This window comes from Carex rostrata, chromosome 25, assembly GCF_964058835.1.
Source record: "Carex rostrata chromosome 25, lpCarRost1.2, whole genome shotgun sequence".
Taxonomy (NCBI): domain Eukaryota; kingdom Viridiplantae; phylum Streptophyta; class Magnoliopsida; order Poales; family Cyperaceae; genus Carex; species Carex rostrata.
The window spans coordinates 5,922,233-5,935,195 of record NC_135942.1 but is presented as its reverse complement, the minus strand read 5'-3'; the positions used below and the strand labels follow the sequence as shown (position 1 = coordinate 5,935,195).

The following is a 12,963-nucleotide window of genomic DNA, read 5'->3' as shown; positions in this document are numbered from 1 at the left end:
GTAAGTACTCTTCATAAACATAATCAGTATTCTATGGTGGTCTAAGAAACTAAACAGTTTGTATATATCAGAAGTACTTTGATGTAAATAAGAACTAATTCAACTACATAGGTGAAAGTACCTTGATGTATGTTGTTGTGGTGTACTTAGGAGAAATGATTTCTGAAACTTGTCCTTCAGATACAGTTGGGTAATTGAACTTGTACAATGAGATACAATTTCTTCATTTCAATCTTGCATGAATCTCACCCCATGCATCTAAGGCAGAGCCAATTAAACAATGAATATCTTGGTGCTGAAAAGATAATTTTGCTTGTTCTCTTTTCTGCCTGTATAAAATTTTTTGGAGAAGTGAAAGAGTGAGGCTATGGTAATATGCATATTATGTATTGACCTGTGCTACGGATTCATATTTCTATTTGTCTAAGTTCAAACTTTCTGATAGTTAATTCAAAAAATAATAGTTCAGAAAAATGGAAGGTACCTGGAGAGTGCTCACGGTTTCATTTATGATGTGACCAATAGCAAGGTTATTGATAGTTGAGTGCTGAATTACTCTTTCCTAATCTATTATAAATAAACCTCTTAACGCAATTCCCTGGTAATTACAAAATTTATGATGCCATGAAACAGAGATCGTATTAGTGAAACAGTAAGGAAATAAGCTTTCTTTGTTAGAGATAAATAAAACAGGAAGAAATTCATTGATACCCCTGCAAGTATATCAAAAATTTTAAAAGCAAGACATATAAAGCATAACCTTCTACAAAAAGATAAGTATCACATTTAATTTTTCTGTTCTAGATTCTAGAGTAAGACATGAAAATACCCAACTAAAATAAAATAAATTCGAGTCCTGATCAGGAATTAATATGCCATAAGATTTTGAAATTGACTTGGTGATATCGGATGAGTGGATAGTTCAGATCCCCACACCCACCAGATTTCTGGTTAGTTTCACCCCAAGACAGCAGCGAGAACTGCAAATTATCTTAGTTAATTGCAACGCAATTTGCACATTTGAGTTTAGTTCAGCAAACAAAAGGGATTTCAAATGGTATCAGTGCACAGTTACGTATCACACTGTCAACTGACACACAAAGCACTTCAGTATTCAACTTCTTAAAATCTGAATGGCGGTCACTGAAAGCAGTAATCTTTGTAAAGCGACAATAAGTCAATAACAGTATTTACCTGTCGACATTGACAAATAAAAGCAATGCAAATATATTATTATAAACACAGAAGGATTGATGTAACCACTTACCAGTAGAGCAGACAAACCTGAAGTCAAGTGGGTAGGAGAACCAAATCATGTATTTCTTTCCGATATAGTCAGACAACTTGACCTGAAATTTTAAATTTAGGGAATAAGTCTCTGCATCTACTAGTGTTTCACTGTCAAGCAATTCTTGAAAATTTATAATTTTGTCCATTAGACTTTGTAATTTTCCCATGCATCAATGCTTTCCAGCCCCTCTTATAAACAAAATTACACTACATATTATCCAGTCCCCCATTTAAAAAAATACCAAGTTTCTTGCTCCGCCACTGTTTATTGGAATTCTATTAGCTATAGTAATTGGCAAACAATTTTAAGTTTTGGGACTTATTTGTACTTTTTATTGAACTAAGCATGCATTACTATGCTTAACATTAAGTATGCATGCAAGTGGAGACATCATGTTCCTTCGGTAAAATTTCATATTTGCGGTATAGGAATCAGTCTTCAAATGCAGGAAGTAACATTGTCATTTTTGGGAAATAGGAGAGTTAGGATTTTTGGAAGCATGCATTCGGTGACTTGGGGGTGAATTAATACAATATATTTTTTTAAATATCTGAATGATAAATATGTGCAGATGAATGTCAAATGGAGTGATAAGCATGGTTCCGGAAATCGGAATCGGAATCGGAATCGGAATCGAAATCGGATTTTTGATCGCCGAGTCAGAATCGGATGAATCGGCCGTAATCGGAAGAATCGGATCGGTAACTCGGGTATTTTTGACAGAAGTCTTGTTTTGTAACCAAAAAATAAGAAAAAATTGATAAAAATAATTTGTAAAAAAGCTGACAAAATATTACACTAAAATAAAGGAGAAATTGTTTTTATGCCACTCCAAAACTTGAAAATTAGAAAATTGCCACCCAAAAAAATAAAATTAGTTATTTGCCACTCTAAAATCATTCAATTTATAAATTTGCCACAATTATACATCTCATATACATATTTGATTAAAATTATTCTGAAAAATATTGTATAAAAAATATATTTTGATATTTCCAAAATTACCCTTCAATTTGATCAAATTCCTGTCTCCAGTCCCCTTCCCTTCCCAGTCACCTTCGCCTCTCTTTCACCCTTCTCTTCACCTCTTTCACCCTAAACCCGACAGTACCTAAACCCCTTCCTCCGCCAGAACCGTAAACCCGATTCCGCCCCCCTTCTCTGCCAGGCCGACGTCACCTCTCCTCCGTCGAACCTCCTGCCGATCCGCCACTAGTTCTTGCTCTCTACGACTCATTTTCTTGCTCTCTACAACTTCAGTTCTTGCTCTCTACGACTCATTTTATGAATTGGGTGTCCAGTTCTCCTCTGACCAGGTAGGGAACAACATCATAGAATTTTTTTACTGCATGCTTTTGTTACCGGGAACAACATCATAGAATTTATGAATTGGGTGTTCATTATTTGAGCTTGGATTTCAAAATAATAACATTAAAAATTTATTACCGGAAACAATTACTTTCACTGAAATATATTAACATATAGTCAAAACAATTATTTTACTTTCAGTGGCAACTTCTAGTCAAATTATTATTATTTTTTTGTTTTTGAGTCAAAATCTATTCACTGTTAGGCGAGTTGCATTGCTTGTATCCAAGGTGTTTGATGAAAAGCCATAATGAGATGTCGAAATATCTTGGAGATACAATGAACGTGAGATGGTTTTGTGATGAAAATACCAAGCTGTGTTTGATAAATGCCTGATGGGTAGTGCAGCATTGCTTCCTACAGTTGGTGGTGGTGCGTGACAGATGCTTGATGGAATGCCAGTTTTGTCAGTGCTGGTTATGCTGGTGCATGAATTCTATGAATCATGTGGAATTGGAGTTTCTTGTTTAATAAATGCAATTTGATTTTCTTGTTTAATAGTTGCAATTGAAGTTTCAAATTGTATGCAGGCTTACATAGAAGCAGAGAATATGAGGCTGGAGAGTGACCCTTCTCAATTCTCTGACAAAGAAATTGTAATAAGCATAGAATACAAGTACTGTCCCAATCTTACCATTATCGATGAACTACTTTTGCTAAATGTGTCAATGAACTACTTTTGCTAAATGCTCCTTTTCATTGTCTTTTTTTTCATAGCTAAGAATACATTTTATTCTACTTAATTAATGTAGGTACATAGAGAGTGTTCAATTGTCCCTCTCCTTGATAAGGAACATCGTAGCATAATAAGGAAGCTACGGGACATCAATCAAGAAATTAGCAGTTTAAATGAAGTGAAGTTAAAGGAGAAAGCTCGTGCTTTTCATGTTTATTAGTTACATTGTTTCAGTATGAACTTGTACTTTGCAATGCTTGTAAGAACTGCTTGGTCTCAATCGTGGATTTCGAAAGATGCTTGTAAGAGCTTATGAAATTACAACAAGAAAAAATTGACTAGCTGCAACAATTTTTTTACATTGCCTTGTCAATCACAGCTTATGAAATTAGCTCAAATTACAACAAGAAAAAATTGACTAGCTACAACAATTTTTTTTTTTTACATTGAAGCTGTAATATAAATGTGAAATAATGATACTAACATTAAAACATAAAAGGTAGCTAAAATTAAACAAGGTGACTAAAATTAAAACATAACCCTAAAAGTCTAATAGAACCCTAAAATTATAACATCCAAACATCAACGCTACTTGCATATCATTACAATTAAAACATCATCACCAAGACAATGATAGCAACGAGAAATTTGATTTGCTCCACTAATTTAACAAGGCGAGAGTTGTGTTTCTTCCATTCTCTCATCTCAACATCATATCGAGCTTCATTTCTACGAACGTCTGATACCACATGCTCGACATCACTCCGTTGTTTCAGGGACAAAACTGTCATTTGCACAGTATTTTCAGATTTTCAGACGTCCCAACTTTGAAATTGCCTAGAAAATAGTAGAAAAACCCAAATGATGAAAAATTTGACTCTAAACCATTTGTTTTTCTGTGTTTTATTTAACTGTTTAAACAGATTTTTGGTTTGGTCTTCAGATTAGTCTGCACTGACTGATCTGTCAAAAGGGGTTATTTCATGCATTTTTGGTACCAGTAGAGGTTTTTTCATGCATTTTCACTGAGTCCAAGCATAACTCTCTTCTCACTTCAATTATGCACTTAGGTCCTTTGTAAAAATCATAATATGTCAAAAAGAAAAGTAAATTTCATAATAGCCCCACCAAATATACTAAATGAAACCAGCAAGTATTGATAGTACTGATACATTCCGGTAAGTGCAGAATGTCATTTCAGTTTGAACAAAATTTCATACATCCCCACTCCATAGAGATTCCATGAAATAAAACAATATACAAAAAAAAATGCATTAGAGAACTATGTAGATATGTAATTTATTGAAACATCCTTGGAAAATATGTGCCACCCATTTCAGATTGGGCAATCCGGATTGAATTTTAGTCCCTGACTCACTGACAACCAAATTTGGACAAATCCAATCTGTTCATCTGATCTGAAAAAATTTTTTGCTGGACAAATTTTGAATTTCAACTGATTAATTGGAACTGGCCTACAATCCAGTTTGCTTCGTAGATGGATTTATAAATAGAAAAAAGGTATGCAAAGTCAATCAGAAACCATCCAAGTTCAGTCAGAAACCTAGAATAGAATCGCTAATATCAAAGAAATCACTGATTATCCTCTTCGAACCAATACCAAATTTTGTACCGTTTGAACCAATACTAGAAAAAGATAACAAACCGTTGTGTTTTTTTGGCATTTGTAAAACACTTTGTTTCGATTCAATGGAGTTTGGCTCACGAGCTTGATCACTTTGTGGCCACAGTTGAGGCACGGCACCATCGGCGACGGAGAGGAGCGACTTGGCTGGGCCGAAGTTGTGGAGATCTCAGGAGGACGTCATGTGATTCTCCACCAGTGGTCGATGGTGATGCATGGTGTTCGGCGGAGGAGAGGTGACGTCGGCCTGGCGGAGAAGGGGGGCGGAATCGGGTTTAGGGTTCTGGCGGAGGAAGGGGTTTAGGTTCTGTCGGGTTTAGGGTGAAAGAGAGACAAAGGTGACTGGGAAGGGAAGGGGACTGGAGACAGGAATTTGATCCCTTCAATTGAAGGGTAATTTTGGAAATATCAAAATATGTTTTTTATACAATACTTTTCAGAATAATTTTAATTAAATATGTATATGAGATGTATAATTGTGACAAATTTATAAATTGAATGATTTTAGAGTGGCAAATAACTAATTTGATTTTTTTGGGTGGCAATTTTCTAATTTTCAAGTTTTGGAGTGGCATAAAAACAATTTCCCCTAAAATAAAATAGTAAAATTGAATAAAACATTTAGCAAACATGAGGAGGGGCGGATTGTAAAATTTGAATGGGACTCCTGCGCCAATTGAGACCCCCAATTAACGAACGATTTGCAAATTACGACCTATTAAAATAAATACTGTTATGACCTGAAAAATTTAAACATATAATTAACGATCGATTTTGCAAATTACGACTAATTAAAATTTTATTAATTAGATAATAATTGATCAATGTACTAACTAAGTATACATCACAAATAAAATTATTTTTAATTTTTTTTCTAAATAGGATCGAAACGTGTATTTGAAATAAATATTAAATCTATAATTAAATGATGAATTATTATGATGTGATTCTAATTAGAATTTTACGAGTTATAAAATTTCAAATTTAGTCGGTTAGGTTGGTTAATAAATAATTAATTGGATATATATAATTTAATATTGAATTAATCGGATTATAAATTAAAACGATAAAGTTCGAATAGTTCATAACGAATTTTCAAATTAATTTCAATTGAAATCCAATTAACTCACTCAATTCATATCAATTAGAACCTCTATAATATTCTGGAATTGTTTCATCCGTTGGATATGCATCTAGCACGAAAATTGGAACCATTTGATCCATTCGATTGAGCAAGGAGGGAAGGGAATTAACTCTATTTAATCAAAAATTCGGGTCCAGCCCTCTTTCACTTTCCTCTCCAGTCCACCCCCCCTCCGTCCCTCTTTCACTTGTAGCGTAACCCCACCCCCCCAAACCCTCCGCCCCCTCTTCCTCTTACAGTGCCTGCTCCGCACCTTCTTCACTGCCGATTAAAATTCCTTCTCCTTCTCCTGCGCCTGCGCCTTCTTCAATCACTTCTCCTGCGACAGCACAGCTTCAATCACTTCTCGACCTACGACAACACAGCCATCGGCTGAGACTCGGTCCAGGTTAGTGAGAATCGGCTCAACTCGGTGTAACTCGGTTTGAATCGGCCGGAAAATCGAAAAATCGGCCGAGTCAAGCACTGTTCATCCGAGTTTTGCCGAAAAACTCGCACGGGCGAGAAACTCGGGTGAAACTCGGATCGGACACGGCCGATTCCGAGTTGACTCGTAATCGGCCGATTTCTGGAACCATGGTGATAAGGTTTTCATAATAATAGCAAATAAAATTGCATACCTTAGTTGACAAATTTCAATCACTAAAATGAATAACAATTACAGTCCAAGAAATCCTGATGCTATCAAACTGACAGAATAAATATTTGCCAAGGAAATATTGTAGCTATCACCAATAGGTTAAATATGGATCATAATATACACAGTTTAGGAATCACAATCTTGTACTGTCATTTTTTGAAAATAAAAAAGTAAGAATTGTTGGAAAAACACATTAGGTGGCTTGGGAGTGAATTAGTACAAATAATTTATTGCCAGTAACCAAATTGTACTGGTATTTACATATGATATGGCAAGATTCAAATCAATAATCTCATTAATTAAAAGAACTTTGACTAATCATCACTTGTCAGAAAAAATACATTAATTAAAAAAGTACACATACATTTATGAATTCCTGGTCGAAACTCAAAAGCTTCTTCAGCTTCAAATCTGGAGCTGTGGTAGCGACCAAACTCAGAGCACTCTGAATAATCATATATCAGTATCTCACTAAACCCAGGTAAAATTAACAACAATGAAGAAATTAATAGCTACATATTAGTAAATCAAACAAATACCTTGCCGGAGGCATTGGCGACGAAGGTTCTCTTGGAGATTTCTCAAGAGGAAGAGATAAGAGGAGACATGAAGCGCAAACCCTTAACGAACAATTGAAGCTATTGGAAGCTAGGGTATTGGAATAGAGAGATTGACACGGCTGTCTTGGAGGGAGAAAGAGAGCTCGGCAGGAGAGCATGCAAGATGAAGCACAGATAGCCACCATTTGTGTGGTAGGAGTCGTCGGAGAAAGCTAGAGAACAAAGGCGGAGCTTTTCCTTTTGTATTGCTGCGGTGGAGCTTCGTTGTCTTCAAATTGCTAAGAAGAAAAATGGAGAAGAGATGACAAAACAGAGAAAGAAGGAGAAATGGTGAGCGATGTCCCAAGCAAAGCGCGCCCGCGGCCTGTAAAGAAGGAGAAAGGGAGGGGAAGAACTAAACGAAGAGAAGGTCAGCAGCAAGAAGAGATTGGAAAAGTTGGGACCAATGTCATCGGGGTACGGGAAACGTAGAAAGAGCGGGGAGCTCGCGGCAAACGCTGCGAAGAACACGTAGCGGAGGGGTAGCACGTGGCGGGCATCAAGAATGAGAGAACGACGCCTGGCAGAAGAGGCAAATTCGTGAGGCACACCAACTTAATTTTTTCTGATGACGGGAGATGACATAAGGTGAAAATAAGCAGATGCGCGCATCTTTCATCAGACGGCAACGAATGGGGATGTCACTGTTCATTGCTGATGTAACACCCCATTCTCCTTTAAGATATTATAATATATTAGAAAAGAAAATATCTGTAACTATTATCCAAGCAGAAAATTACCAATTGTTCCTTCTTTTCTTCTTCTTTGTTACTTTCTTCTTCTTTCTTCTTTTTCTTCTTTTCAATCCGTTCCAGTTGCTTAGATTGCCAAATAGAACTTATAAAAGTACTCAAGTTTCATATTGGGTTGTGACAAAACGCTGCTAATAGCGGGTGGTCTGAGCCTCAGCTGGCCACCCCCTCGCTCCGTTTCTGGCCTCTTTCTAGAATCGCTGACTAATTGTGCTTTCTTTTCATCTTCAGCTGCATCAATGGATTCCACAGCTCAGACTGCGAATCCGGGAGATTGGCAGGAGGAGATCTACCAAAGGGTACTTATTTTACTTTCATCTGATAGATTGAATTGGCTGTGATCTTAATTGTCATTTATGAGCACCTTTTCTTTATGAATCATGTTTCAAAGATCTAAAGCAAATTTATTGTTCAGGATAATTAAACTTGTAGGTTTGTATGTATCAGAACTAGACAGTTTTATTGGTATCAGGGGTGGAACCAGGAATTCCGTCAGGGTAGGGCACTAAACAGGTTCGAATAGTTAATTAGATTCAGATCCATTAACTAAGCGGCTACTAAATAAAAAACAATCACCATGATAAAGGGCAAAATAACAAGGTAAATTGGTGTTGTCTTATGTTTACCAGTATAAATTTATTGCATTGAATTTTGAGGTGAAAAATTCTTGATAGAGCCTGAATGAAACTCTAAACCCCTGGATCCCAAACCATAATTAGGGGAACTCAAAAAAAAATAAAAATAATAATTGCCTATGCTGGAAGCCTGTAACCCTTGTGTTGCAAAAAAGCAGAAACCTTTGTACCAGTTCCAAACAATCAACATTTACCCAAATGCGAATCAAGAAGTTTATTAATTATTCGAATTCCTGATAAAGCACTAAAACCGAGTAAATTCAATTGATATAGCACTAAAGTGTGAAATTCAAGGATTCAAGCAATAATTCACCAAACCATTTTAATTCTACATGACTTATGCAAATATTAATTCAATTGATTAATTAAAACTAGAAATCGAGATCTTACAAATGAAGTCGATTTTTTTGGTTTTACTCTCTGGTCCCAGCAGCGAAAAGTAGCAAATGAAGAGGGCGGAGGTGCGTGCGTGCTGGCACGTAACTCTCTGTCACTCTCCAGCGACGACAGAAGCAAATAAGAATCGAAGCAAATAAGAATAGAAGAGACGGTCTTTGTGTTTGCTCTCTGACTCGGAACAGAAGCAAATAGAAAGTCTTATTTTATTTCTTTGTTGTGTACAAAACAGCGGATGCCAAGTAGTGGATGCCAAAGTCTTATTTTACTTGTGTGATTGTGTTGCTACATTTTAAAATTTTTTTATCACATTTCATTTCTCTAGCGAACAAAACAGCGGAGCGGACCAGCAGCAGAGCATGGGCTTTGCTATGTAAATATTTTTGGGCCCAGGGGTAGGCACAATAATGATTCAGGGGTAGGTACTTGGGCTAATTTGTATTGGGTCAAAAAAAAAAATTCAAATCCAGGGGTAGGCAAGTGCCTTCCCCTGGACCTTTATGGATCGCCCCTGACTGGTATCGATCTGATCAGTAATATGATGGATGTAAAATCCTATGTCAATACTAGACTTGTTTGGGTGCTTCTACTCATATGCCTTGTTTTTTATTTTGAAGATTTGCTTTTGTGCTCTGATGAAATTTGGTATCTTTTTCTTCTGTTCCTTCTATGTAGTTAAAATATCTGAAGGATACTTACTTTGCTGACCTGAGAGAGATCCATCAGAAGCTTTCAATGATGCTTAGTCAAGTATGTTTTTTCCAATTATTTTGATTTATTGTACTAAATTGTCTCTGGGCCTCTTATGAATTATACACCTACTCATACTGGTAGTTAACCTGGCTATTTTGGTACTGAATTAGGAAGAACTTGTTGTGTACTCTTTTTTGTTTTTTCAGAAGTCTTTTGACCTGATTTTTTTCTTTGGTTCCTCAATAAAGCCCAATTCACTACCGACAGTAGGTTGGCCCAATAATGGTGTTAAGAGTAACCGGTTTGGTATCAAGTTTTTACCTGTCAGACTGCAGAATGACCAGGCACGGCTAGTAACCAATTTCTCTCTGTTTTTGTCTGTGGTGCAGCTGGATAGTTTAGTAGCGCCGAATGCTAGGCGTGGGGATCCGATTGAGAAAATGAAGCAGTATAAGATGGTTCTGGAGAGCATGATGGCAGTGCTGCAGCTTGGCAAGCACAGCATGCAGATAGGCTTGAAAGACAAGTTATCTCTTTACGAAAAGCAGATCCAGAGTGTTGTCCAGAATTACAAGAAGGCACCTCAGCGTAGGGGTTTAATGGGCGGGCGGGTACGGGTATACCCGGGATGGGTACGGGTATGGGTACGGGTATACCCGGGACGGGTACGGGTACGTCTCGGGTACGGGTATGACGGGTACTAGGGTATACGGGTACGGGTATGTCGGGTATTTTTTTTCAAAAACCATACCCTACCCGTCCTATACCCGTACCCGTGTACCCTTGACGGGTAGGGCGGGTGTAACATTTCGCAAAATATGTATATGGAATTTATAATTGAAAATAATGTATGAAATGTCTGAATATGTTTTAAGTAAAATAAATTGGATTTTAGTGTGAAATATATAATTTTATTTAGCAGACATGATAATTAAGTTGCTTTCTTGAAAAATATGTTGTTAATTTGAAATTCTAAAATGTTTGAATATGCTAAAGTAAAACAAATTAATAGATACAATTAAGGATTTAACACCTAGTAATACTTATAATTAAGGGTGCACAAAAAATTCGAAATTCGTGATTCGATTCGAGTTCGATTCGGAAAAGTTCAAAAAAAATTCGATTCGAAAGTAATTCGGTTCGAAATTAATTCAAACTAGTTCGATTCGAAATTAATTCGAATTCGAATTCGAACCCAGACAAATTCGAATCGATAGGTTCGCGAATCTAAACAGGCCCAATTCCATTCGGCTGTTTCTCTCCAATTAGTCTTTATTCTATTTATCTATCTGGCAAGCGAATGGTAATAGAGATCATGATTTTGTCAATTGCAGAGGAAATATTGTAGAAAAGTATGACCTTGCTTTTCTCGATAAACAACAGCTTTCACGTGTGACCTCTTGGCTGTTTTTCTGATCCTATGTGGCACCGAGACTATGAAAAATTATAGACCTAGAGGAACATAATAAATAACTTTGACCTCATGACATGGTTGGTTGGTATTAGTCACAGACGATCATAAACTTAAAAAGAGAGGTCCACCCCGTTTAACCTTCTTCCTCCTTTGTTTGTCCTCGTAAACTTTAAAAGAGAGCTCCACCAGAGGAGGTGACGGAGGACGCCTGAGATGATGAATCTACGGCCGGTTAACACTAGTTGGAATTGCTCTCAATTTCGAACTAATTTCGAATCAAATCGAACTAGTTCGAATTATTTCGAATCAAATTCGAACTAACCTTTTAAGTTTGAAATTGATTCAATTTCGAACTGGATTCGGTTCGAAATAATTTCGAATTCGAATTCGAACTAGGCTCAATTCGATTTGGTTCGGTTTGTTTGCAGCCCTACTTATAATCTTCTTATTTGTATTTGGACTATTTTGCAAAGCTTGGAAATATGAAGGTTAAATATGAAAAATGCAAACTTTATATACAAATGGCACAAGTCCACGCGTTGGTCACTGGATGAAACATACACCTACTTGAATCTCACTTAACTAGTTAAATTAGTAAAATGAATTTTATTTACTTTGACTAGTGGGACCCACATGACCTTATTTCTTGTTTTTTTTTTTTCTATTTCCTTCTCTCTTCTTCTGAAAGCCCCATATCTCTTTCTTTTCTTTTAAAATTCCACCGTGTACCTCTAGAAGGTTCCCATTTTATTTTCTTTCCTTTTATGAAGCTTTCTTTGCCTCCTCTTTTTATTGTGCAAATTGAATTGGTTGCCGAACAACCTTATGATTCAAGCATGTTGGATGTTGCTCTCTCTTTCCTTGAACATGTTGCACATCTATTGGTATATTTCTCTTGTTCTTTCTTCAATTATATGAAGAATTAGGTTATTTGTAAATTAATGAGTAAGAAAGCCTATTTTATTGTGAAACATGTTAACAAAGCTTACTTGAATGTTGAAATTTGTGAAATTTTAGTATTTCGTTTTTCTCCTGTTGAATCCCTAGAGGGCTTGAAACCGAACTGTCATTAATACTGATGTACTGTGTTGGTTTATCAGGGGTTGGTTTGTAAGAAAGTATAAAATGAAATGGAAAAATTTGTAAAATTCCTATGGTTGGGTAATATCCCTTTGTCAGAGGGGTCAAATTGAAAAGAAAAGGAAAACTTTTTAAAAACTCGGCTGGAAGTATCCCGATCAATGAAATTTGAATTAATTAATGGACCTTTAATTGGATGAAGGGAAATGTGATAAGTAATAAATATTTGAACTATTGGACTTGACTTTCGGGCTTAGCTCATAAAAGATAAAAATTGCTTGAACTGAATTTGAACATAAATGGACTTGGAAATTTATTCGATTCGATTAAAAGAAATGATTAAGGGTATAAGTAAATGATTAAAAAAAAATATATATATATCATTAATTAGTAAGGGTACTTTTGTTAATTAAATATTGACTAATAACCCAAACTTCAAATGAAGTAAATTGTTTTGTTGCACTAAATGATTATAAGTATTGATCATTATATATTATAATGATATAGGCATAATTAAGAAAGAGACTGATGATACAGAGTGTTCAGGAAGAATGGACTGCTAGCGACCTCACCTGTTGCCCTACGATATCAGGTGCGAGGTTATTGGATTAGTCTGAGATTCATAACTAG

General features: G+C 36.0%; 2 protein-coding genes and 1 long non-coding RNA gene across 7 annotated transcripts in view; 2 read left to right on the top strand and 1 right to left on the bottom strand.

The window, feature by feature from the left end:
• LOC144576354 (mediator of RNA polymerase II transcription subunit 15a-like) overlaps positions 1–12,963 on the top strand; it is a 50,171-nt gene that overhangs the window by 25,858 nt on the left and 11,350 nt on the right. The window lies entirely within an intron of this gene.
• Positions 1–12,963, bottom strand: part of LOC144543573 (uncharacterized) — a 42,138-nt gene that overhangs the window by 25,366 nt on the left and 3,809 nt on the right. The window lies entirely within an intron of this gene.
• LOC144543880 (mediator of RNA polymerase II transcription subunit 15a-like) lies at positions 6,525–12,300 on the top strand. The gene is made up of 6 exons (XM_078292333.1): positions 6,525–8,022; positions 8,347–8,414; positions 9,822–9,896; positions 10,229–10,450; positions 12,024–12,137; positions 12,271–12,300. The coding sequence occupies exons 2-6, from the start codon at positions 8,355–8,357 to the stop codon at positions 12,298–12,300; spliced, it is 501 nt and encodes a 166-aa protein (XP_078148459.1). The 5' UTR covers positions 6,525–8,022; positions 8,347–8,354.